The 25,387-nt window shown below is 66.0% G+C and overlaps 6 protein-coding genes across 6 annotated transcripts; 2 read left to right on the forward strand and 4 right to left on the reverse strand.

Annotated features, from left to right (window-relative positions):
- Positions 1-474: 474 nt before the first annotated feature.
- Positions 475-3,456, reverse strand: EMIHUDRAFT_69586 (hypothetical protein; the record flags this gene model as incomplete). The annotated part of the gene is made up of 3 exons (XM_005793073.1): positions 475-924; positions 2,881-2,973; positions 3,064-3,456. Coding segments are annotated over 3 exons (936 nt in total), but the record flags the coding sequence as incomplete, so codon positions are not given.
- A 2,162-nt stretch (positions 3,457-5,618) lies between these two features.
- EMIHUDRAFT_108376 (hypothetical protein) lies at positions 5,619-8,411 on the forward strand (the record flags this gene model as incomplete). The annotated part of the gene is made up of 2 exons (XM_005793074.1): positions 5,619-6,083; positions 6,168-8,411. 2 exons carry the CDS (start codon positions 5,619-5,621, stop codon positions 8,409-8,411), a joined length of 2,709 nt encoding a protein of 902 aa, XP_005793131.1.
- Positions 8,412-9,705: 1,294 nt separating this feature from the next.
- EMIHUDRAFT_360870 (hypothetical protein) lies at positions 9,706-10,475 on the reverse strand (the record flags this gene model as incomplete). The annotated part of the gene is made up of 2 exons (XM_005793075.1): positions 9,706-9,993; positions 10,029-10,475. 2 exons carry the CDS (start codon positions 10,473-10,475, stop codon positions 9,706-9,708), a joined length of 735 nt encoding a protein of 244 aa, XP_005793132.1.
- Positions 10,476-13,562: 3,087 nt separating this feature from the next.
- Positions 13,563-14,273, reverse strand: EMIHUDRAFT_360880 (hypothetical protein; the record flags this gene model as incomplete). Its single annotated transcript, XM_005793076.1, has 1 exon — positions 13,563-14,273. A coding segment is annotated over one exon (711 nt), but the record flags the coding sequence as incomplete, so codon positions are not given.
- Positions 14,274-14,696: 423 nt separating this feature from the next.
- On the reverse strand, positions 14,697-15,527 carry EMIHUDRAFT_222449 (hypothetical protein; the record flags this gene model as incomplete). The annotated part of the gene is made up of 2 exons (XM_005793077.1): positions 14,697-15,302; positions 15,375-15,527. 2 exons carry the CDS (start codon positions 15,525-15,527, stop codon positions 14,697-14,699), a joined length of 759 nt encoding a protein of 252 aa, XP_005793134.1.
- Positions 15,528-20,269: 4,742 nt separating this feature from the next.
- On the forward strand, positions 20,270-23,715 carry EMIHUDRAFT_466461 (hypothetical protein; the record flags this gene model as incomplete). The annotated part of the gene is made up of 7 exons (XM_005793078.1): positions 20,270-20,674; positions 20,802-21,065; positions 21,571-21,849; positions 22,039-22,193; positions 22,729-22,945; positions 23,046-23,315; positions 23,437-23,715. Coding segments are annotated over 7 exons (1,869 nt in total), but the record flags the coding sequence as incomplete, so codon positions are not given.
- Positions 23,716-25,387: the final 1,672 nt, after the last annotated feature.

The raw sequence follows: 25,387 nt of genomic DNA on the forward strand, positions 1-25,387 counted from the left end.
TGCGTGGTTGGGACCCGCCCTGTGGAGCGAGCAAGGGTCCCCATTTATGTGTTCTACTTACTGTACGGGCCGTGTCTCCAGGCCGGAGGCGACTGTGGTGTGTGGACCCAGGTCCCTGTCGGTCTGTGTGTCTGACATGTTGTGCCCAACACTGGCTGGAGATTTTGCGCTCGCTGCTGGACTGCAATCTGCATGTGCATCTCGCAGCAGCTGAGGACCCGTTAGTCATTTGTACAGAGCAAACGTATAGAACCTGACGGCCGCGACGCCGCCGTGTGGGCCAGTGCCACTGTCGTGTGCCCCCTCGAGACCCGGTCCCCTGCACGTGCACCCCCCCAGCACGCAGCGACACGAGCAAGTAGCCCCCCCCGCTCTAAGTCCCGCTCTCTCCCCCCCTCTCTCTCCCAACTCCCCCGCGCGCTTTGCTCCCCCGCCCCCGCCCTCCCGCCAGCGCAGCACTAGACAGAGCAGCCTTCAGATCGAGGCCATGGCCTGCTGCGCGCGCGCCTTTTTGAACTGCGAATACATGTAGTAGGCGCCGCCCCAGATGAGGATATTCCCCGAGCCGAGCACGGCGAGCACGAGGAGCACCTTGCCGAGCGACATGATGGCGGGCATCGCGTCGGCGGGCGTGAGTGCCTTCGCCTCGTCGAGCATGGCGCGGAAGATGGGGGGCGCGAAGATTGCGACGCAGAGCCGGTCCCACACAAAGGTGCCTAGGATGGAGATGCCGACGAGGGTCATCAGCTTGTAGCGGAAGGCGTCGTTCGGCATTGGCTCCAGGTGGATGAGCTCGTTGACCTCGGGGAAGATGCCCCACGCGCAGACGGCGCAGCCGGCGACGGTCGCAAAGACGGAGAGGAAGAGGGGGTGGTTCTCGGAGATGCCCTTCATCCAGGGCCTCCCCTTGTAGTGATCTGTGATCTGTGAGGGTCCGCCCGCAGGCGCATTTTGTATACCGAGGCGGTGCCCGGTGCCGAACCTGTCGGACCTTAAGACAGCATTGTAGATCCCTGGGCGAGGGTGGTGGCGTCCCCGTCGGGTCAGGGCTGAAGGCGGGGGAGACCAACCCGATCTCTCCGGCGTCCCGGGAGCGTGATTGACACCTCCCCCCGTGCCAACAGCCCCATGGAGGTAGGCCGCTCGTCTAGCCAATCAGCCTTAAGCGAGCGGCCTGGCCGTTGGAATGGCCGAGAGTGTCGGCCGGCCGTTCGGTCTCTTCCCCGGGGGGGGCCTCAATGACCTAGTTGCCCGGCCGAGAAGGGGAGGACGACTGTCCCTGACGGCGAACCTCAGTTACGAGCCGCCCTCCCCTCGAGACGCGAGGCCAGTGCACTTGGGGCCAAGCCCCAGCGTACACCGTCCCACACGCCTCACGCGGCCTCTGGCTGGAGCGGGATCGCAAGCGAGTCCCCCAGGCCGGCGCGCGTCTTCCGAGAGAGGAGCAGGAGCGAGGGACATTCTTAGTAAGCCGGCATGCAGATGCATGCACGGCCGTTCAGAAACTCTCCAGCCGTTGGAATGGCTGCGCTCCCGCCCCTCACGCCAGGTGGACAAGCGGGGGGGAGGTCAATGACCTGCCTAGTAAGCCGACATGCCAGGCATGCCGACCTTTCGGAGCCCCCCCTCGTAGACGTGTGCCGCTGGGATCATTCCAGTACGCCCGAGGGCGACGGTCCCCCGGTAGTAGACGTTGGCGCCGAAGAGGGGGGAGTCGCCGAAGGACGGGTAGTCGTCGGTCATGCGGGGGAAGGAGGAGTCGGCGAGCAGCAGGGAGGAGAAATGCCTGAGAGGGTGGGGAGGGAGGCGTGAGGCGCGAGGTGAGGGGGCGCGGGGCGCGGGGCGTGCGTGGGACGCGAGGCGTGAGGCGCAGGGCGTGAGGCGGGAGGCGCGGGGCGCTCGAGGTTGGGGCAGGGTGTGTTGTGTGTGTATATGTGTGTGTGTATGTGTGTGTGTGTGTGTGTGTGTGTGTGTTTGTTTGTTTGTGCGAGGGCAGGGCAGGGCAGGGCGGGGCGGCGGCGAGCGGCGAGCGGCGTCGGCGAGATCGGCGACGAAGAGAGGCGATGGTGACGTACACGGCGGCAGTGTTCACGGCAGCAGCGCCGGTGGCGGCCCCGCGCAGCGGCGGCGGCGCCCTGAGTGAGGCAGACTGCCCTGCACAGCCTGCTGGGAACGCTCCCGACGAGCGGCGAGCCATGCGGGCCCGCCGCGGGCGACGCGGGCGGCGAGCCGACACGCGTGTCGCAGGCGTAGACAGCACTGGCGAAGCGAGGCGGCCGGCGCCGGCCCCGGAGGCGGCTGCAGTAAGAGCAGCGAGGCAGAAGTCACTGTCCAAGGCGTACTGAGCAGGCTGCCATCGAGCAGCGCGCCATGCGGGCCTGCCGCCGGCGACGAGATTGGAGAGCCGACAGGCATCAAAGAGGTAGGTACTGAGGAGGGCCATCGCGCCCGAGGCGGTCCGCGCCGGCCCTGCAGGCCGTCTCAGAGAGCCTGGCGAGGCTGTACAGAATGCCAAGAGCATACTGAGCAGGCTGCCGTCGAGCGACGAGCCATGCTGGCTCGTCGCAGGCGATGAGGTCGAGGAGCCGATCGGAGCGTCGCAGAGGCTGCCGACCACTGCCGTTCGCCCTCGGGCCCAGGGGTGGAAGGCAAGCTTCCTGGCGTTTCTGGCGAGCGTCCAGACGTCGCAGAGCATCCGGCAGGCGCGCAGCGACCCAAATTTTTGCTCACCGCACGGCCGTGCGAGCCGTCGGTCGGTGGTGATGGTCGGCGTCGGCGCGCGCCGCCCAACGCGGCGGCGGTGGGCGTCATGTGGCGGGCGTGGGAAAGAGCATCATTGTCCGAATTGCGGCGGACGTCGTTCGTCCCCTAGTAGTTGACGAGCAGCACGCCGATGCACTGCGCCGTCTCGACGAGGAAGACGCACGTGTTGAGCAGGTTGGGCATGAAGGGCGTCGTCCACAGCGCCATCGCCTGCGCCATGTAGTCGCCCTCCTCCGAGGCGGCTTGCTGCGCCTCCTCCTTCAGCTCGCGCAAGCGCTCGCGCCGGAAGAACTCGACGACCTCCTGCAGCCGCTCGGGGCCCATCTCGTCGCGCGCCATGTTGACGGCCGCGCGCATCGCGAAGAGGTGCAGCACCGCCTGCCCAAACATCGAGAAGAAGATGGCCGGGTGGAAGAGCGACCGGAGCGGCCGCTGCGGGTGCATCTGCTGGATGGGGGTGGCGTACGAGAAGGCGAGCTGCGCAATCATGAGCAGCCACGAGGAGGCGATCATCTGCCGCTCCGACGAGCGCGCGCCCTCGAGCGAGAGCGCCGACAGCACGTACGCCGAGATGAGGCTCTCGAGCATCATGATCTGCTGCTGCTGCAGCGCGGAGAGCAGCGTGCAGCGGCCCTGCCGCACCAGGTCGACGATGTTGCGCACCGACGGCGAGCGCGACGTGAAGGGCGAGGCGGACGGCGTGCCGTCCCCCCCCCCTGGAGCCTCGGCCGCCGCACCCCGCCGTCCGCGCCCCGCCGCCACCCCCTCCGTCACGGCACACGCCGGCACCACCGCTACTACCGCTGGCTCCGCCCTAGACGCCGCCGACCGCTCGCAAGAGCGGCGAGCCCGCGGCCGACATCCTTCTGACGGTCGACGGCTACTTTCGAGGCTTTGTGGCTTTTTAAGAGGGGTCCAGCAGCTCGGGGGGTGCGCGCTGGATGGCCGGCGCGGTGGAGCAGCGGCGCGGAGCCGGGGGTGCGATGTGCGGCCGTCGGTGGCGCGACACGCGGCCTCCGGCGGCGATTCGCCGCGGCTCCGGCGGTGCGATTTTTGTGCGTTTTCGAAGGCTGTGGGCGGGATAAGGCCGGCTAGACCGGCCCTGGTGTGCCCTAGTGTGTTCCCTTACACCCCTGGCCCGGGAGCAGTAGCGCGGCGCGCGTCCCGAGGGCGTAGGGGCTCAAAAAACAATTTATTATGTTTTCAGCCACTTAGAGCACACAGTGGTAGCCATTTTTAGGCTTCAACTGGTCCCAAAATAGTAGCAACACCTCATGGAAATCAGTCAAAAAAGCCCCAAAAAATCGGCGCCTGCGGCGGCGGGCGGGCTTCCTGGGGCTGCGCCCCAGACCCCCTTGACTGGGGGGGACCCCCCCGAGAGCACCCCCGGTCGCCCCCGGGGGCCCGTCGACTACCCAGGGCTACACAATGTCCGCCCCCCTGCCCTTGTGGGCTGCCAATTTTAGATGGGTGCAGCCCGTCCGTGCGTCCAACGGCGCTGGGATCCACGGAAAGCGCCAGCAACCGCCTGACCGCCTGACTCTCGCAGGCCGCATTCGGCTGCGTGCGTCGACTCATGTTGGGGGCTTGGTCGCCACGCAGTGTCGGGCACAAGAATTCAATGAGGAGGCCGTTTGTTATGACCCCCCCCCAATGAACACACCAGTGAGGGAGGGCGAGACGGTCGAGGGGTCCCGTACCACGCGGAATCGACCCTATCCAGTGCTCAAGTGCTCAATGAGGAGGCCCGATCTCGATGTAACAGGATCGCCGCTCCGACCGCCAGCGTGGAGAAGCGGGCTATCATTGCAGGACCTTGCACTCTGCGGTGGGCCTTGCACTCTCTCAGCCACCGCACGTGCTCACCCGCAGCGCTGCCGGGCGTGCCCATCAAATGCGCCGCCGCTGGACGTCTCCGCCGCCTCCAAGGCGACCGACGCCACGTGATATGCGCGACCACCGTGAGAGGTCTGGACGGCTCGCTGCGACCTCAAGGCCAGCCTCGCCGCCCGCCGTGAGCGCCAAAAAAGCGTCAACCGCGCAACCGCGCAACCGAGAGAGAGCCGCCGAGACGCTTCAGCGACCCGCCAGGAGCCGGGCCGAGGCCTGTCCGAAGCCGCATGCCGCTCGAGTCGGTCGCCTGGAGCACCCTGGGAGGCGCCCGTCGAAGCAAAGCTGTGCTGGGGAGAGAGAGAGAATTCTTGATACGAAACCACGACGACACACACCAGTCGACTCGCATCGGTTGCCTCCATGAACGGCGGAGCTATTCTCGCGCCCACACCACACCTGGCTCCAACGTGGACACGCCCATAGCTGGTTCTCTCTCTCTCTCTCTCTCTCTGCTGGGGACACGGCCGGATCAGACTTGAACCGTCTCGAGGTCTTGAGGTCCGTGCGAAGCCGCCCAGTGCTGCACCCAGTGCAAGGAGCCCGAACCAGCAGACAGGGACGACAAGTGGGTGAAGGCCTACAAAAATATGGCGGCCTGTAGCGCGTACGCACACTGCGCCTCTCTCGCCGGTGACTGCTGCCCCACGACCGGCGGAGTCGTCCTCGACTGCTGCGGACTGCCGGCGTTGCCGTTGCCAAGCATTTCGCCGAGCTCACCGCTCCACAACTTCGTGCCGGTACGCCGGAGCGAGGGCAAAGGCAAGGGCAAACCCGCCCGAGGGCAAAGGCCGCCGCAATTGGCACCTCTGTCGGGTGACGTCTTTGGTGGCCCGCCGCTGAGCGAGTGCAGTGGGCCGGCTGACCATTGCTCGCCCTTTCCGCCAGTCGACCACCCGCTCTCGCCCGGGGCGGTGTGGGGTCTGCGCCGCTCTTCGCCTCCGCTGCCGACTCACGAATGGTGGATGGGCCTTGCGCTCAGTGCGCCGCCGGCGGGCGCGGCCGAGGCGCCGCCGGGCAGCGCGGCGTTCGACATGCTTCCGTTCGTGGTGGAGGTGCGGCGCGGCGGGCTGTGGGCGTCGTTGCCTCGCGAGCCCGAATCGCCAGAGGTCGCCGTCGTCGGCGTCCTTTCGCGCGAGCGCGGGGTGCGTCTCGGCTGCGCCGGCCGCGCCGCCTCGAGCTACCGCATCGTCGCGTGGGACGCACTGTCAGTGAGTGTCGAGTGGCGCGCAGAGGGAGGGGAGGGAGGCGGAGGGGAGGCGGCTCTCTACCGCGCGCCTCTGGTGCGGGGCATGCCATACGCCACGGTGAGCTACGGCTCCGGGGCGTGCCGCGCGCCGCTGGTCGAGTTCTTGCACGGCTCCATCCTCTCGCTCAACGGGCAGGCCGCCGCGGCGGGACGCCTCGAGGCGTCTGGCACGCGGTTCGAGGTGCGTCTCGACACGGGTGTCCGGTGGCTCCTCTACGCCTCACAGCCTCTCTCCCTCGCCACCTCCGGCGCCGCAACCCTGGAGGCGGCCGGCGGAGGCGGCGGCGGAGACGGAGGCGGCGGAGGCGGAGGAGGCGAGGCGGGAGGAGGGTTCGAGGGCAGCTTGCGGGCGGTGATCGCCGACTCGGACGCGGCCGCTGCTGTCCTCGACCGCCACGCACGACGCGTCCCGCTCTCGGCCGCCGCCGCTTCGCAGGGCTCTGCAGTTTCGCAGGGCTCTGCAGCTTCGCAGGGCTCTGCCGCCGCCGCTGCGGGCTCTGCCGCCGCTGCTGCGGGCTCTGCCGCCGCCGCTGGCCTTCCAGGGGTCGGTGCGACGGTCGACGGGGTCGGGGACGGCGCGCACGGGCGGCTCCGCTTCGCGTGGAGGAGCGAGGGGGAAGGGGCGCTGCTGATGATGGCGCTGCCGCACCAGCTTGCCGGCCTCGCCGCCGCCGCCGAAAAGGGCGGGTGGGCGGGGGAGCTGCTGCCGGAGCTGGCGCAGTGGAGCGCCAAAGGCACCTCGCTCGGCGTGGCGAGTGACGACGGAGCGTGGACCCAGCGCCTCCCCCTCGGACCTGCGGTGCGGTGGGGGGCGGCCCGCCCTCCCGCCGCCAGCCGCGTGCCTCGGCTGCGCGCCGCGCTGCGTGCCGACGCGGCGAGCAAGCGGGTCGCGGCGGCAGACTCCTACGGGACCGGCAAGGAGGTTGGCGCGCTCGGCCGGCTGGCCCTCATCGCCGACGAGCTGGGCGAGGCCGACGCCGCCGCCACCGTGCGAGGCCGCCTCGCCGCCGCGCTCGACGCTTGGCTCGATTGCGACGGCGGGAAGGCGCCGTGCCGTTTCTCGTACGACCGCAGCTGGGGCGGCGTCGTGCCAACTGAGGCGCTCGCCGATCCGGCCGCCTCCTTCGGCGTCGGCTGGCACAACGATAAGCACTTCCACTACGGCTACTTCCTGTACGCCGCCGCGGCGCTCGGGCGCGCCAACACGACGTGGCTCGCCGCCCGCACGCCCGCGCTGCTCACCTTGGTCGCGGACGTCGCAAGCCCGAGCGCCTCCGACCGGCGCTTCCCGCCGCTGCGCCACTTTGATGCGTTCTGCGGCCACTCTTGGGCGCTGGGCCTCTTCGCCTCCTCGGCGGGGCGCAACCAGGAGAGCGTGTCTGAGGCGCTCAACGCGTGGCACGGCATCGCCCTCCTCGGCCTCGCGTTGCGCAACGAGCGCCTGGTTTCGCTCGGCCGCCTGCTGGCTGCGGTAGAGACGCAGGCCGCGGCCGTCTACTACCACGCCGGGGCGAGTCCCGTCGCCTGGGGCTCGGCGTCGTTCGTGCCGCGCGTGTACCCGCCTCGCTGGCCGCGCGACGGCGTGGTCGGCAACTTGTGGGGGCTCAAGGCCGAGGCGTCGACTTGGTTCGGGCGGGAGGACTACTTCATCTTTGGCATCCAGGTGATCCCGCTCACGCCCCAGGCGTCGGAGCCGCTGCTCGACCAGAAATGGGTTGCCGCCAGCAGGGCCAGCTGGGAGACGTCGATGCGCAGACTGCCGGCAAAAGACGAGACGTGGAGGGCGTTTCTCGTCGCAATGCTTGCGGTGGTCGACAGCGGCGCGGCGTGGCAGCGCGCAGAGTCGCTGGGCGCACTCGACGCCGGCATGACACTCACCAATTTGCTGCACTGGATCGCGACGCGGCCGCCGCCGGCGGGGGCAGCCGCGGGCGCGTCGCAGCCGACGCTCGCCCCGCCGGCCGAAGAGAAGCTGGAGGCCCAAGCGCGAGTGGAGGGTGAAGAGCGGCTGGAGGCCGCGTTGCCGGCCGCCGTGCGGGTCTTCGGCACCTTCACCGAAGACGAGGTGCTCGAGGCTGCCGCTACGGCGGGCGGCGCGCTCCTCGTGTCGGCAGTCGTGGTTGGGATGTGGTTGTGGGCGGCGGGGCGCCAGCGCGCACGGCTCGGCCCGCTCGCGTCTCGGGCGGGCAGGGATGTGGACTTTGCCGCGTGGCTCGCCCTCGGCGGACCGACCGGCAACGAGCTCGCCGCGACGCCGCCGACGCGGGGCTCTGCGCGGCGCTCCGGCAGCCGCGGCAGCCGAGCGGCCCAGTCCAGCTGCTGCAACAGCGCCAGCGTGCACGGCGCCAGCCTGCACGGCGCTTTCGAGCGCTCCCTCGCGTCGGACGCAGCCTCGGCGCAGCTCGTGCAGCATTTCAAGGTGACGCCGACCTCGGGCTCGGCCAGCGCGGCGCAACGGTACCAGCAGCTGGAAATCGGGACCGACTCGGCGCCATCCAGTCCACACTGAGTGTTGCGCTTTGTTGGACTCCTCGCGCGTGCCTCAAGGAACACACGAGCGAGCGGCGCCGCGTTTTGCTAGATCCTAGAATATACTCTCTCGGTCGTCTCTCGATCGAGTGTGTCATCGCGCAAATCCTAGTGTGTCGCGCCGGGTACTTGGATGGGGCGAATCGCTGCCCCCTTCCCCCCACACCCCCCAGCGTCCATGGATGGATGCTTGCTTGGACCCCCCCAGGGAGATACCCCCCAGGGTGGAGGGGAGGGATGGGAGCCCAGCGCCAGGGGAGACGAAAGAAGGGCGAGGAGGACGAGCGGCCCGCACAGACCGCGCCGAGCAGACAGCGCCTGCTGGCCGTCTCGAGACATTCGCAAAGAACGCTAGCTACATGGGAGGGCTTCGTGAAGGATGGATTGAAAAACATTCGAACGAAGAAGAGGCGACGGGCCGACGGGAGGAACCCCGGCAGAGGATGCAGTGACGTGACCCCCCCCCTCACACACACAGACACACACACACACGCGCACACACACACACACACACACACACACACACACACACACACACACACACACACACACACACACACACACACACACACCACCGCTCACCCACGCGCACTGGGCCTTGCACTTTGAATGCCGTGAACTCCGTTCCCTCCTCCGCTCCCTCCTCTCTCCGCCCTCGTCAGCTCCCAGCTCTGCCCCGTCGTCGTCGCCCAGCGCCGCACCCTCCTCTTCTTCTTCTCCACCGTCGGCTCCCTCCTCCCCACCGCCCGCACCACCCTCCGCCCCGCCATCCCCCCCGCCTCCTCCGAGTTCTCCGCCGCCTCCCTCCCTCCCACCGCCTGCTCCGCCGCCTGCTCCCACTCCACCTCCACCTGCTCTGCCTCCCCCGAGCCTTCCTTCACCGAGCCCCCCCCCATCCAGCCAGCCAGCCCCGGTGTGCAAGTCATTCTGTGAGGACAAGACGCAGGCCTGGGATGACAAGTGCACCTGGGGGGGTTGCAACGGCTGCTCCGAGTGCCTGCCCTAAGCCCGCGACGGGAAACTCCCCGCGACGGGAAAACGCCCGCCCCCTGCCCGGCGCGGCCTTGGGGCTTGGGCGGCCCCGCCCCACAGTTGGCAGCGCCAAGGTAAGTGCCAAGGTTTTTATTTTTATGAATTGTCGCGCGCCGAGAGTCGAGAGAACCACGAGTTGACGACGCCTAGACGTGCATGTTACGGCAGGGGGGGCTAGGCCTAGCTTGTACACACCGACGACGGTGTACCATACGACCTCGAGGAACACTCGTACACAAACATTACCCCTCGAGCGCCCCGATCGCCTCCGTCACCGCGGCCACGAGCCGCGACGCCTCCCCCTCGCTGCGCGGCCCGTCCCTCCTCCACCTCGCCGCGTCGTGGTGCCTCGCCGCGTTCGCCCAGATGCGCAGCGAGTGCAGCTGGTTCCGCAGCTCGGCCGGCAAGCCGCACTGGCGGTGCCAAAAGTTGATGCGCTCCTCGAAGCCATCGGGCGCCGCCGCAGAGCGCGAGGCGTAAACAGCGTCGAGGCGCGGCATCAGCGTCTTGAAGGCGAGCAGCATGTTGTCCTGGATGCGCGCCTGCGCGTGCGCATGCCGCGCACCTGCACCGAGAGCGGCGAAGGCTCGTAGCCGGTGGTGCGAGCGGCTGCTGTGGCGGCCTCGTCTCGAGGTGCCAGCGCAGCCTCCTCCACCCCCGCCCCTCTCTGCGAGCCAGAGAGCATCGCCTGCAAAGTCGTGAGAGCCTCGGGCAGCGTCGGCCTCTTGCGCAGGCTGTTGTGGCAGAGGCTCTTCTGCCCGTCTCCCGCCTGCGCGAGGTCCTTGACAGCGCGAGCCGCGTCGGCTGGCCAGCCCGCAGCCACGTCGGCGAGCTTCGCCGCGTCGATGTCGGTCCAGTCCTCCTCGAACTCGTCCTCGCACCGGTCGGTGAGCTGCACCTCGGACCGGTTGGTGAGGCAGACGAGGAGGGTGATGCCGATGGCGTAGCCGTCCGTCTTGCTCGAGTACTCGCCCCCTTTGATGATCGAGGGGCAGAGGTAGCCCGTGGTCATGTAAAGGGCGGCAGTCGAGCGGCAGCGGATAGACGCGTCTGGCCGCTGGTCCTTGGCGAAGCCCGTGTCGGCGAGGACAGCGGTCAGCTTCTCGTCGAGCAGGATGTTGTCCGGCTTGACGTCGCGGTGCACGATGCCCTTGGAGTGGAGGTAGACGAGCGCCTCGGTCGCCTCGCAAACAATGCGAACGCGCTGCCGCCACGTCAGCGGCCTCGGCGCCTCCGCCATCCCCAGCCGCCGGAGCTGCGCAGCGCGGTCGGGATCCGAGAGGCGCAGCCGCGCCTCTCGAGCGAGCCGCCGCGCATCAGCGGCGAGAGAAGGCAGACGCCGTCGGGCGAGAGGCAGTAGCCGAGCAGCGGCAGCAAGTGCGGGTGGCTCACCGCCTTGAGCAGCTTCACCTCGAGCTCCGCCCGCGACAAACCGCCGGACTGGCCCGACTTTGCCCGCTTGACGACGAGCGGCAAGTTGGGGGTGTGATGGTGTGATGGTGTGATGGAGGTGTGGGGGTGTGATGGTGTGATGGTGTGAGGTGTGATGGTGTCATGCGGGTACAAGGACGCCCCGGGGGCAAAGACGAAATCAGCGAGGTCAAACTTTGGACCCCCCTCCGGGGTGGCTTGCCCGTTGGGGTCGGCCGCACCGCCACCGGAGGCAACCCCGGCTCCGTTGGAGACAAGTTCGCCTTCGGCAACACCGAAGAGCGCGCCCGCCTTGCAAACATGGGCTGCAAGCAACGGGGTTCCGTGGTCAACGGGCGTTCGACCACACCACCGGCCAAGGCTACGTCAAGTCACAGCGTGGCCACTACCATGATGGGATCTTCACCAAACGAAACAAGTTCAACCTGCTTCTCCACGAGACATTCGGCGGCGGCTTCTCGCCGCCTGCAGTTGCAAAGATCAACCGCCTTGCGCGCAAGGCTCAAGCCTCAACGCTCGGGCGTTGACCGCACCGCGATCCGCGTACGCCGTACGGTAAAGTACCCTCCCCCACTCCCGCCTCTCATTTGTGTCACACCACCCTCTCCCTTTAGTTTTGCCAAAAGTCTTTAAAGCCTTTTCTCCCAGGGGGTAAGCTAAAAGTACGTACACAAGAGAGAGAGCGTACACAACGAGGGTGTGTGCCGCAGCCGGGCAAACGCGTGAGCGTTTTCTTTCTTTTGCACCGCGCAGGCGGACACGCCGCATCCTCTCCCCACCCGTCCTCCGAATCCCGCCACACCACTCAAAGATCCGCCATCACGAGTACCCATGGCCGTGCGAGTACTGCTCTCGCCGCTCTCGCTCCCGCTCCCGCCGCCGCCGCTCGGCCTCCTCCAGCCGCTGCGTCATGTCGATCGCGGTGGCGAACGCGTAGAGGAGGAGCGGCGACGTGCCCTTTGCCAGGCTCAGCCGGTGCACGTCTGCGCTCGAGTCGACCAGCAGCGCCTGAGCGGCGGCGGCGGCGGCGGCGGCGGGGTGTGTGTGCGTCGCCTCTCTCTCTCCCCCTCCCTCCCTCCCTCTCTCCCTCCCTCTGCCTCTGCCTCTGCCTCTGCCTCTGCCTTTCCCTCTCCCTCTCCCTCTCTTTCCCTCCCTCTCCCTCTCTCTCCCCCTCTTCCCCCCCCCCCCCCCCCTGTTTCTAGCGCCTCTGCGCCGAGGTAGTACTCCGCCTCGTATGTCGCGAGCACGTCGTCGTCGCCAGCAAAGGGCGGGAGCCACAGCGTCCCTACAAAGTGAGTACGCCAACATCAGGGCGGGAAGCGAATACAGAGGATGCAGCTGAATACGGCCGAATCCGTGTCCTCTCGGGTGCTAGCTGGAAGACCTTAAGGTGCAAGAATGCGTGTATTCTGCCTCTAGGACAGGTGGCCCCACGGGTCTGGCGTGGCGCCGTCGCGGATCAGCACGAGCTGCTTGAGCAGGAGTGGGACCTGCGGGGAGATCTGGGGAGATCTGGGGAGATCTGGGGAGATCTGGCGAGATGTGCTTGAGCAGGAGTGGGACCTGCGGGGAGATCTGGGGAGATCTGGGGAGATCTGGCGAGATGTGCTTGAGCAGGAGTGGGACCTGCGGGGAGATCTGGAAAGGGCTGGGGAGATCTGGGGAGATGTGTTTGAGCTGGGACCTGCGGGGAGAGTTGGAGGGTTGGAGGCGGCCAGGGTGGTGGTGGCCTGCTGGGCAGAGGTGGTGGCACGGTAGAGCAGCGGCCACCCGCCCCACTCCCGCCACTCGCGCTCGTTGGCCGCCGAGCCGTTCGAGACCTGCATCTCGTACTGCGGGAAGCCGGGGAAGCTCAGCCGCTCGCGCACCATGCCAAACGGGTGCAGGCGCCGGCCGCCGCCGAACCAGTCGCTCGTGCTCGCGCGATGCGCAGGCCACAGTGGCTCGAAGGAGTAGAGCTGCCAGACGTACGCCATCGTGGCGGACTCGAGCGCAATGGACGCCGCCTCGGCCACGCTTCCGGCACCGGCGGAGCCAGCTGCGTCGAGGAAGCCCTCGCCGGCCGCCCAGGGGACACGCCGCATGAGCAGCAGATCCCGCCCTGCTGCGTCGCTCAACACCACCGACTGGAGCGGAGCCCACCAGCGCCCAGACACGCGGTAGAGCAGCGGCGGCTCCGAGCCGGGCGACGCGGCCCCGTGCATTGAGCCCATGTTGGCAGACAGGCAGTTTGGGTCGCCAGAGTCGAGCAGACAGATGAGCGGTATGTCCCGCCGCACGACGGTCTCTGTCGCTCGCGTCGTTATGGCCCTGTCCGGAGATCTCCACGCCTCAAGAGCGCCGTCGTGACCATGCAGGACGCTCGAAGCCGGCAAGTTTGTGCAGAAGCGGCTCAGGCCGAGAGAGCTGGACGCCCAGCCAAGCGCTTCACAGGGCGCCCAACTGACGCGCGCGGGGCGATGCCTGACCGCGGCGAGAAAAGGCAAGATGGAGACCGCGCAGAGTAGACCGGCGAGTCTGAGCGGGCCGGCGCGAGGAGTTCTTGCTGTCTCCATTTTTGGGAGCCTTCGTCGACGAAATTCAGCTGGGTTTTCTTCTGAGAAAAAATAAGAGCGCTCCCGCGGCGATCAACACCGCAACTCCTTTTCTAAATCGTCTTCGCCGCCGGCTACGCGCACAGACACAGTACGCGCACAGACACAGTACGCGGCAGCGCCGACACGTCAACCCGCGTGTACGTCAGCGACGGGTCCCGCACGCCGCACGAGGCGCATGCGTGCAGCGGCAGCGCGTGCGCCATGCGCTCGTCGCTCCACTCGCCCAGCAGCCGCCGCTTCGTCTCGTCGGAGACGTGCACGCAGCGCTGCAGCAGCGCCGCCGTCTCGTCCTCGGGCCGCTCCAGGTCCATGACGACGTTCGTCGAGGCGTGGAAGCGCGTCTCCAGGTCGATGGCCGCCTGCTCGGCCGCGGCGAGCTTGCCCTGGTCGACGCACATGCCGCACACCGCGTGCGCCGGGCAGCCACACTGGCCGCGTTGTGGGCGCACGGTCTTGGCGACCGCCGGCGCTGCGCGCCGGTCGTGCTGCTCACGCTGCCGGCGGCGCTGGTCGCGCGCCTGCCGATCGCGCGTGTTCGCGGCGGCTGCATCTCCTGCTCGTTTCGCTCGCACCCGAGCGGCTGTCGCCAGGCGCTTCAGGTCGGCGGTGCTGCGCGCGCGGCCGTCGGCCAGGCACAGCCACATGTCCTCCTCCTTAGTTAGCAGGCTCGCACGGCTTGCCGTCGAACTGCGGCTGGCGCCCGCGACGATGCTTCGCCCAGGCCGGGCACGATGGTGCCGCGACGAGCGGCGTCGAGGCGACGGCCATCGATGGGTCCAGAAGACTTGGAGACACTTCTCGACCAAAAAATCAAAAAAATCGAGCACAATTGCGTTACATGGGCATGGCCGGGGTTTCTGCACCGAACGATCTTACTTTCGGTCTATCGAAAGTGTTGATCAATAAAATAGGTGGCTGGCCACTGGACACAGATCGAGGCCGAAATAAATCGGGGCACTCCAAGTGCTCCAAGATCGGAGAAGAAATTTGTGGGAACGAAGGTAAAAAACAAAAAAACGCATCGCTTCTATGATTTTATTTTTGAACCTGCTCTCCATTGGTTCCTAGCGTATTTCAATGTTGTCGTGACCTGTGAGCTGTGTACCTTGTGCTGACCTGTGATGTGTGAGCTGTGACCACAGCGGCACCGCGGCACCAGACCACCAGCCATAGGGGCAGCAGTTTTGTTCGTTCACACCGTTTCCTTATTTCACGCCCCGGGGGTTTTGCACTGAGGTTCCCTTGCGATATCCAGTGAGCGCCTCGCTCGTGTACACGGTGCGCCAGCCGGCGAGTATGGTTGACATAGCGAATGCCTTGTCCTCTCCCACTTTCTTGTCCTTGCGCTGCCTGATCGAATTCATCACCTCCGCACGGACGGTCGCGTGGCCATAGTGCACCGGCCCGGTTGTCTTCCAACTGGGATGATCAAAGCGGGCGTCGCCGCGCCTCTCGGAGTCGGCCGTCCTCGCGATCGCCACGTAAACACTGGGCGGTGTCACCACGAAAGGCGCTCGTGCGGGCCAGCGCGGCTGCTGGTCCGTGAAGGGTACGTAGGAGTGAAGACCCAGGTCGGCGTGGTGTTCATCGAGCAGTGACAGCATGCGTGCAATGCCCGCTGGGTGCATCACATCGTCAGCGTCAAGGAAGGTGACGAAGGTTGCGTTGCCACACGCGCTCGCACCGCGATTGCGGTTGGCGCCGCGTGTCCAGCCGGTCTCAGAAGAGCACACGATGAGTTCGCCATGGCTGAGCCGCTTGTGTAGCACATTGCACTGGTGCGGTTTTACGTGTGATGAGACGACCACGATCTGGTCAGGTGGGCGTGTCTGTTCCCGCAGCGACAGCAGTGCACGCGGTAGTAACCTCCAGTGCGCAGGCACCGATGGCACGACAGCGCAGACGGTGGGCTCCAGGACGGTCGTCGAGTTGGCCACGTCCGAGCCAAGGGCGTGCCCCGCGAGAATCCCGGGGTCGCCCCGCACCGCCGCGGCCGGGAGGAGGAGGGGGAGAAGGGAGAGGTGTAGGGAAGCCATACAAGCACCACCCGACCGGGATCTGCGCGGTAATTTTTGCTGGGGGCGGATGTCATGCGGGGTAGGTAGGGTATGCACGTATCGTCGTCGTCGTCTCTAGCCAGTCACTCAAACTCTCAGAGATGGGCTAAAGAGGATCCGGTACTTGGATGCCCAGTCCGGACCGCGCCCGCCAGGTTTCTACCAAGGGAGGGATGGATGCCTCTTTCGGAATGATTGATGCATTCGGGTTGCCTCAATACCGCTTCCTAGATCGCACACCCGTTTGACGAGGAGAGGGTGGTAATGGTGGGAAGTTGAGTTCTCTTCGCTGTTTACGTTGCGTCTCGGACGCGGTTTACGTTGTGACAATGAGTCACGATCCCTCCTCACGGTGGGTTGGGTTTGTCGGTTCCTCTCCTCGCGTTGTCGGATAACCTTGAGATCCCTCTATCACGTAGCGTCACATCAAGTCGTAGACCCCTCCCTCCCTCCCACCGCACCCCCCTCCCTCCCACCCAACCCACCTCTCACCAACACAAACAACACTGAGGGAGGGTGTAGAGGATGTAGAGTGTAGAGCGCTGTAGAGCTGTAGAGCTGTAGAGCTGTAGAGCGCTGTAGAGCTGTAGAGCTCTACATCCGCCGCGGGACGAACTGCGTGCGTTGTAGAGCGATGTAGAGGCGCTCTACAACGTGAAATCTCTGCATGTCGTCGCACCATCCCATCTCCGTGTACGTCTTCGTCCACAATTGAACCGCGTTGCGAAGGCGCTGACAAGTCACCTCCTCCCTATAAGACATCGGCCTCGGCCCGAGAATCACCGTCACGGCTCTTCGACGTCTCGCCCTGCTCCGACGCCTCGTCGTGGACGACGCGGCCATGCCTCGACCGGCTACACCCACAGCTCCATCCTCGTCACCTCGCTCGCGACGCTCTCTCTCCACCAACGGCCTCAATGTACTGCTCAGATCGCTAGTCGCCGGCAGGACGACGCCCGAATGCGGCGCCTCGCCAGCCTCGTCGCTCCTGACGGCGCCATCCGTGTCTTCCGGCGGAGGCATCGCGTTTTGAGCCACAACGGACTGCGCGCTCCGCTTTTCGAACCACCAAAACTCGCCGACCCAGGTCCAGGTCCAGGTCCAGGTCCAACAAGTTTGCGCCCGGCCCTCTAGCGCCGCGCGCTGGCCCCGGCTGCGTCCCCGCGTGGCCTGCCCGATGGCGTGGTGCCCGCCCTCCACCCACCTCCCCGCGCGGGGCCGCTCCGGGGCGACCCGGGCGCCCTCCGACCAAACTGTCACACTACTATCATACTAACAACAAACTCTACATCAAAAGCGGCGAACGAGGCACGGAACCGCACGGTCGCTCTCCGACATGAGGCGCGTTGCACTTGCCAGTGCTGCCCTGGCCTTCTGTCTGCCCGCCCAATGGGTGGCAGGTGCCTCTGCTGCTTTGGCATGCCTCACGGCTGCGACTGGCCGGCGCCTCGGCGCGTCAGCTCGGCTCGGCGTAGCGATAGTGGCCAGCGCAACTCACCTGGACTCAACGCTCAGCCAGGAGCTCCCGCACGCGCTGGCGCGAGGCATGGCGCATGCAACGCGCAGCAATGCTCGCCTCGCCTCGCGCAAATGCGACCGTCCTCGCAGCCGACAGTCCACCGCCTGCTAAAGAAGCACAGCGACGAATGCGGCACCGGCGACGCATGGCAGGCTGGTCATGACGCAGTTATAGGGTGTTGTGTGCCGTCAGAGTGACTCTCTGTGTGTCAGGGATAGTCAGGGCCGTCCATCAGAGCTCCAGTAAGCTCGGAGACACCCCAATTAGCGCGGCTCGACCTCTTTGAGTCACTGCCTTCCCGCGGTTTTGCTGTAGAGCCTCTACAACAAACTCTACAGCAAAATCGCGCTCTACAGCGCTCTACAACGCACGCAGTTCGTCCCGCGCCGGATGTAGAGCTCTACAGCTCTACAGCGCTCTACAGCTCTACAGCTCTACAGCGCTCTACACTCTACATCCTCTACACCCTCCCTCAGAAACAAAACTCTCCCCCAACACACGAAGGTCCAGCGCATACACTACTCCGTCTCCAAAGACCCAAGTTCTCTGTCACAAATGGCTTGTACTTCTCAATTGCCCATGCGCCAAGGCCTGTGCGTGTCTATATGAGAGAGATTTTAGAAGTCAACAAGAATTTTGGCACTGACAGTCTCTCTCTCTATGTTGTCAGACCTCATCACCATCAAAATTCGCTCTTTGCATCAATTGCCACGAAATTGTTGTGAAGACCGTACAACTCTATCCATTCGCTCTTCATAAGACATAACAACAGCGTTCATCAAACATCATCACTTCGGAGCTAGCATGCTAGCTGACATTATGTCATCGATCGACTCATCGTTGGAGCCCATCTGTCGTTCGAGTAGCGGCGAAGAAAAAACGAAAGAAGCACCGACCAAACCCCCTCCCTCCCTCCACGTAGGCCCTCCCCCACAGCCGCCTGTAACCAAATCCCGATAGGCCCAACACATACACATGCATGCAGGCACATTAGACTACATTGACATTGACATTGACATTTGACATTGACATTGTGTAATGCACACGTTTACAATCATCTCGCTCCTGCTCGCCGCGTTGCTACCCGCCGCCAGCGCTATTCGCCGCAACGCGAAAGTTCGCCGCGTCGCCAGGATCGGGGTCGGAGCCACCATCACCGGCGTTGGCGGCCACTCCGTCACGGAGGGTCTCGTCCCACTCGACATCTCGCTTGAGGTGCATGTCGAGACGGACGAGCTCGGTTTCGTGCTGCCGCACCCGGCCTCCGTTTGGGCCGACCCAGCCATGCGAGAGTGTCGCCATCTCCGCCACTTTGTGCCGTGGCAGCCGACCGACGAGCAGCTCCTTTCTCACGACCGCGGCCTCACGCTGCCCAACTCGGAGAGGCTCCGCACGACAGACTACCTCGGCAACGGGCGCTTCCGCATCCAATCGAGGTTCCGGTTTCGGCCAAACGTATCCGCGTACCCGTTTGAGACCGAGCGCTTCCGCTTCGAGCTGCAGCTGCGCGCAGCGCTTGCAGACAGGAGCGGAGAGGCTCTCGACGTGATGCTCTGCGCGATGCCTGAGTTCACCGCCCTCCATCCGCACGCCGACTGGCCCGGCACGACGAGCAACCGCCGCCTGGGGCTCGCGAGCGCCGTCCGACACGCCTGCGAGGCGCCCTTCGAGCGGACGGTGCCCGTCTGCCGCGAGCCGCCTTCCGAGGACATGAGGCTCGGCTGGCTGTCGGTCCCGCACGTCTTTCGGTACGACAAGAAGGGGGCGTGTGTGTGCGAGACGGTGCCCGGCTTCGACCCCGCGAGCGGACTCGACCTCGAGACGTGCGGCTGCATGGGCGGAGTGCGTGCCGCGAGCACCTTTGAGCTCTACGTGGAGGTGAGCTCACTACTTAGCTAGCTCACTACTTCGCTCACTACTTCGCTCACTACTTAGCTCACTCTGCTCTTGCCACCGCCTCCTCCCCAGTGCTGCCTGTGAGCCCCGCTGCCTCTCCTGCGCTGCCTCTCCATCACGCCTTCCCGTCCCGCACGCTCCTCTCCCCCCGCACCTCTGCCCGCCCACCCTCCGACCCCCCGACCCAACCCCCAACCCACCCCTCGACCCACCCACCCCCTCCCCTCCCGCACGCGTGTGCGAGGCGCGCGCGAGTCGCGTCGGCGCCTTCCAGTCGGAGGTCCTCGTCCCGTTCCTCATCGTCCTCGTCGCGCACACCAGCTACATCATCACGCCCCTGTGGCTGGAGACGCGCGCGCCTGCCCTCCCCAGCGAGGCTTCCCCTGGTGTGAGTCCCCTTGAGGCACCCGGGAGCCTCTCCCAGGCGCTTCAACCTGCTCAACTCTGCGCTGATCGCGCTCGTGCTATACCACTCGGCGCTGATGACGCGCTCCAAGCGAAACATCGTCTCGGTCGCGACCAAGTACGACCTCTTCCTCCTCCTCTCCTTCGGCGCCATCCTCGTCTCCTACGCGCTCACGCTCTGGATGATGCAGCTGCAACACTGCGAGAGGCAGAAGCAGCTCTGCCAGCGCCTCTACTACTCCACGCGCCACACGGCCAGCACCGTCTCTCTCTTCCTCTACCTGCTGCTGACGTGGATGTGCGGCCCGCGCGACGGACAGGTCCTCTTCACCACCTTTGTCTTCACCGGCGCGTTCTGCGCACTCGTCGCACTTGGAAACCGCTGCGGCGTCGCCGGCCGCATCTGCGCGCGCCTCGACGCCAGCGTCGACCCCCCGAGCGACCCTGCCCCTCGGCCGCACGGCCCCACCGCAAAGAGCCGCGAGCTCGCCAACCTGCTCAGGCGCTCCAAGGCGAGAGGGCGGCCCGCAGGCGGCCCGGCAGCTGGGCCGGGGGCGGGGGCGCGTGGCGAGCCCCTCCGCCTCGCGACGAGGGCCCCGCCGGTGGTGGACCCCGCCCCCTCCTTCGCGCTCTACTGAGCGCGCTAGGCGTTCGGAGAAGGTTTAGACTTTAGTTAGCCGCGCGTTTTCTTTCTCGTTCTGTGCCACTTGTGTGGTCTGCTTGTGGTAGGTAGGTAAACAAAGAAAGAAACGAAATGGATTGAACATTGGCGAGAGGAATTCTTTCCTTGGTAAAATTCTTTCCTGCGCGAGGGACTGCCTGTAAAAGAAAGAAAGAAAACAGACAACCCAAGGGTACTCAGGTAAAATTCTTTTGTTCGCGCCCCGGCGGCGAAAGGCGCATGGCGGGGTGGCAGCGCCTCCTCGACGACGGACGCTCGAGGTGGGCGGAGACCTTTGCCGAGTCGCTCGCAGTCGTGCGCGGCATCGCCGCACAGCCGCCTCCGAGTGCTGCTGGCTCCGTCTACGAGCTCCTCGGGCCGGGCGTATCTCTGGCCGACGCCGACTTTGCCGCAGAGATAGCGGACGCCGAGGCGCGCGAGGCGGCTCAGCGCGCGGCTCTCGTCCCGAAGCTCGAGCGCCTGGTCGAGGAGCACGAGAGGCAGCTGCAGAGCATGTACGCAGCGGTGCAAGCATCGCGTGCGAGCGTCCGGGGCTTGGGCGCCGCCGTCGCCGTCGACCGCGGTCCGCTTGGCCTCAGCTGCTCTGCCGCCGACCAGAGCGCTGCGGCAGCAGCAACGGTGGAGGTGCGGCTTTGCCCCGTGTCACGCCCGCTGTGCCTCCCCTCCAGCTCCGCCGCCTCGCAGCTCGTAAGCCCGGCCCTGCGGTTGCAGCCTCCAACGCCCAGCCACGGCCTCCCGCCTGTGGTGCCAGGCGTACGAGCTCGAGTTTCAGCTCAAGGCGGCGGCGCTGGTGCGGCTGACAAAGCTAACAGGGCGCGCGGGCGGCCGGGCCGGCGGCAGCGAGGACGCTGCAGAGGCCAACGCGCTGGTCACATCGTGGGAGGCGCAGCCGATGCTGCAGCCTGCAGAGAGTATCGACATGGCGCTGGAGGAGCAGAGAGAGCTCGAGCGCGCTGCGAGCGTTGCGGCGGAGGGCTCCGGCGGCGCGCAACATTCAGAGGAGGCCACGTCTCCGGTGCGAGATGGATAAAAATACCAAACCCACTTGATCGCGTGTGAGGTGCGAACTCTGAGCATCTGAGCGGAGCGGGGCGGGGTGCGGAGCCGTGGTGTCCTAAAAAGTGACAGATTGACAAAGAATGGGCGCCTGCGGGGTGTTGGACCTCTGATACCTTACTCCTCAGACCCGCAGCGGGACCCTTTTTCTGAACGACAGCCTGTCCATTGCGCTGGCAGAAGCCTCGCGGATCAGTGGGGTCGGGCGACGATTTGCCTGGCAGGGCGGGGATTCCGACACAGGAGGTGGTAGAGGCAGCATCGGCAGCGGGCTGCCCGGCGCTGAAGGCGGCACGGAGAGCCCGGCTTCATTGGGGTGCGGCGCGCGCTCTATCTCTGAGATCTGGTTTCGGTAGAGCGTGTAGCCCGAGGTGAGCTTCTTGGCAGCGGCGCGTGCCTTTGCCTCCTCGGCATATGCAGGGTGCTTGACGGGTCCATCGGAAGAGTGCTCGACCAACACATAGGTGACCTGCACCTCTTTGAAGCCCTTGTCCGCACCTGCAGCTGGGCCCGCGTCCAAGCTTGAGCCCGCGCCGTGGCTCGTGCCCGTGCCGCCGACGCCACCTCTGCTCTCCGCTGGAGCATTGGCCCTCTCCGCCTTTTCTTGCATGTCCCGAAAGATCCCGTTCAGCTCTTGCACGCCGTACACAGAGGTCGGGTACGTCTCTTTCATCCCGGCCACAAACTCATCCATCGACACCCGACCGTCGCCCACTCCGTCAGGGACGTCCATCCAGTCAAAGGTCGCTTCGCCGAGGCCGAGGCTACCCCTGAGCTCTTTCGGATTCAGCCGCCCGTCTCCGTTGCTGTCGCACGCCTTGAAGATCTGCTGAAGCTTGTCCCTCACCGGATCGTCCAAGGACATGTCCATGTCGGTCACTGACGACCGACTGCTGTGACCAAAGTTGAAGGAGGAAGATTTTGTTGCATAGGGGCGCCTCGGAGCTTGCGCTACGGTTGCTGGCTTCTTCCGTTTTGCGAGCTCCTTCAGCTTCTTGACGACGTGGACAAACGTGTCGTCATCCCACAGCGCAAACAGCTTGCTGCAGTACGGCACAAACTCGTATCGCTGTATCGTGTCGATCAGGTCACAGCTATCCATCTTGTACTCTGCCATCACCTTGAAGTCTTCCTCCATCCTCTCCTTATTGTTCTCGCCCCAGCAAGTGTAGACGGCGCAAAACTCTTCGAGCTTAATGTTGCCGTCATCATTGAAGTCGATCTCATCAAACAACCCGATAAGCATGATCTCACGCTTCCCCTCCTCCAAGACGTGACCCTTTCGGGGCACACCTCCGAAGGTCGTGGTGCCAGCTCGCGCCATGCTAAAAGCGCTCGCCGCGTCAATCTCGACCATGGGCAACTTGACCGACTTTGACCCCTCGCCGTATCGGCGCGAAGATGTCTCGGCTCCGCTTTTTCGACTCGATCTCTCTGCGGACATGCCTTTCCCCATAGCTAGGTGCCGCCCCATGCACTGAACACTGCCCCGATATCGGCTGTCCCGTCCACGGCCCGCATGCAGTGTGTTCGCGTTTCGCCGTTTTGGGCCATTTCACTCTTTGATTCATCGACCGATCCATGGGCCGGCGTACGAGTGGCCCCCCGTCGAGCGTCTGGAGGAAGCGCATCCTGATCGGCGCAGTGGTTGCGGGGGCGCTCCTCGTTGCTTTATTGTACTCGAGGAAGCAGCAGGGCGGCTTCATGGAGTGCGGCAGCAGCGTGGCGCTCTGCGGCGTCCTGACCCTTTCATCAGGCCTCGGGCCCGGCAAATATGGCCTCGGGCCGGGACTCCACGGCCTGTGGCCAGAGAATGGGGATTACGGCTCGAGCGCATGCGTGAGGCCCGAAAGCCAATTGCCACCGACCGAGGCGCTCCATTGCTGCAACGCAGCCGCGCCCATCGCGCCCCTCTGACTCTGCAATGCTGGCGCGTCAGGTGTACACCTGCTACGAGAAGCCGGGCGAGACGGAGGCGGAGATCCTCGACTTTCAGGAGCACGAGTTCACCAAGCATGGCGCGTGCGCTGGCGTTGACTCTGCTGACGACTACTTCACGCAGGCACGTTTACTCCCACGGATGAATCTGATGTGCAGCCATCTGCTTCGCCTCACGCCTTCGCATGGATCGCTGCAGGCATGCGGCTTGGCAAGCGGGCCGCTTGGTCTCATCCGCACGGCGCGCGTTGGAGGGATGACACTCATCGAGGTGGCGGCGCAGACAGATCGCCCTATTCGTTGCCCATCACTGACGACCCTCACCCTCACCAGCACATCCCAGCACGACCCCACACCATCCGCTGACCCCGTTGGTCACGCCCTCCCCGCAGCCCGTCCTCCTCGCCGCCGGATACCCGGTGTGGGAGGTGGACAGCGAGCACGCGGAGGTGCAACTGTCCGCTTGCGCGAAGCCGAGCGGCGAGTGGGTGCTCGCCCGCCAACGGGACTTTGAGAAGACTTGCGGCGCGCCCAGCCTCGAGGAGCAGGAGGCGGAGCTGGTCGGCGAGGAGATGGACCTCATCCACCTCCTCGAGAGCCGCACTTGCGTCCCCGGCGAAAGAGGCCCGCCCTGTTCTGCCGACGCCGACTGCGGCAGCAAGCCCAACTGTGTGCGCTGCGCAAGATCCGGCTTCTGCACCGATCAAGTTTTGTGAACGTTTGTGAGGTACCTTCGGCGTAGTACGTAGATGCATATCCCGATGGCGGGACCGACCCGTGTGATGAATGAAAAATGCCGCCAGGCTGCCGCCCGCACACACACAACACCAACACAGCGGAAATAAGCAACCCTGTCTGCAGTTCGCCGGCTCCTGGGGGTGTATGTTCGTAAGAGCCAGCACACAGACTCACACAAACAAAAGACACACGAATGGCGTTGTTGTGTGTGTTTGTGCCAGTGGTGCGCTCCGCCAGTCCCGTGCCCAGTGTTGTGCGCGAGGGAAGTTCGCTGCCTATTCTTCGCCCCCCCGTTGTACTGTGTTGTATTATACAAAAAGAAAGAAAGAAATCACCGAATTCTTTTGGCTCATAGGTGATTCTCACGTGTGAGCAATACCGACGGCGCCGACGATAGGCGCCGACGACCTGGGCCTCAAGAGGTCTCCCATTCCGGCCCACGGCTCGACATACACACACTGACCCTCCCAGGAATGGAGGAGCACGAGCGGCTGCCTGCTGAACTCGCGAGCCAGGTGGAGAGCCTCTTCGTGTCGCAGCCGGAGGCGGATGTGTCTGCGGCCGTGGAGACACTCTTCCAGGTGGAGAGGGCAATCTCCACGGATGAGCTCTCGGGAGCCATCTCTCCACAGGATGCAGCCCGGGCGCGAGGGATCATGCACGACCCGGATGCTCTGTTCGGGTACGTGCGCGCGTCCGAGTGCCGCGCTGATGCGGCCGCGATGCTCGTCCTCGCGTCTGCTCACGGCGAGGACGACGGCGCCACCCACGCCCCTGCCGGCGGCGCTCACGTCTTCGAAGGCGACGGCGACGAGTCCCCGCTGCACGCCCTGTCCGAGGTCACTGGCCTTGCGCCCGAGGAGGCGATCGTGCTGCTCGAGGCGGCAGGGGGCGACCTCTCCGCGGCCGTCAGCCTGCACATCGAGAACGGCGAGGCCGACGCGGAGCTCCGCCGCCGCCAGGTCGGCTCGGGGCAGGGTTCGGGGCCCGGCCTTGGGCCAGGAGGAGGCCGACGGTTCGCTCCGCCGCCGCCACAGGCGAGGCAGGCGGACGAGGAGCGGCAAGCGTCTGCCGCAGCAGAGGTCGCCGCCGCGCAAGCGTCGCAGGCTGCGGAGCGCGGCGAGCCGCCTCCTCCAGGCGAGGCGGCGGGCCCGAGCCCTGCCTCTGCCCGGGGAGCCTCTGCCCGGGGGGCCGCACCCGCCGCGCGAGCGAGGCGGAGGCTGCCTGCGAGGGCCCGCGCCTCGGAGGAGCCTGCGCCGCGGCACGCGGAGGCGGGCGAGGTGGAGAGGCTGAGGGCGAGGGCCGTCCTCGAGCTGGCGCCGCTGCTCTGGCAGCTCAAGGCGTCGGACGCGCCAGTCGGCAGCCGCGACCTCGCCGCCGCCGCCGCCGGCTCCTTCGTGCTCGCTGGCCGGGGCGACCCGCGCGCAAACATAGGCTTCCTTCGCGAGTACCTCGAGTTTTGGCTGGCGCGACGCTCCCCCTCTGCCCGGATCGCCCTGCCCTCCTCCCTCGCCCGTCACCACGCCCGTCACTCCGCCCCCCGCCCCCTCGCCCTCGCGCAGGTGCCGCCCGCCCCCTCTCTCGCCCCCTCCCTCCGCTCCCCGC

Source organism: Emiliania huxleyi (genome assembly GCF_000372725.1).
Source record: "Emiliania huxleyi CCMP1516 unplaced genomic scaffold EMIHUscaffold_103, whole genome shotgun sequence".
Taxonomy (NCBI): domain Eukaryota; phylum Haptophyta; order Isochrysidales; family Noelaerhabdaceae; genus Emiliania; species Emiliania huxleyi.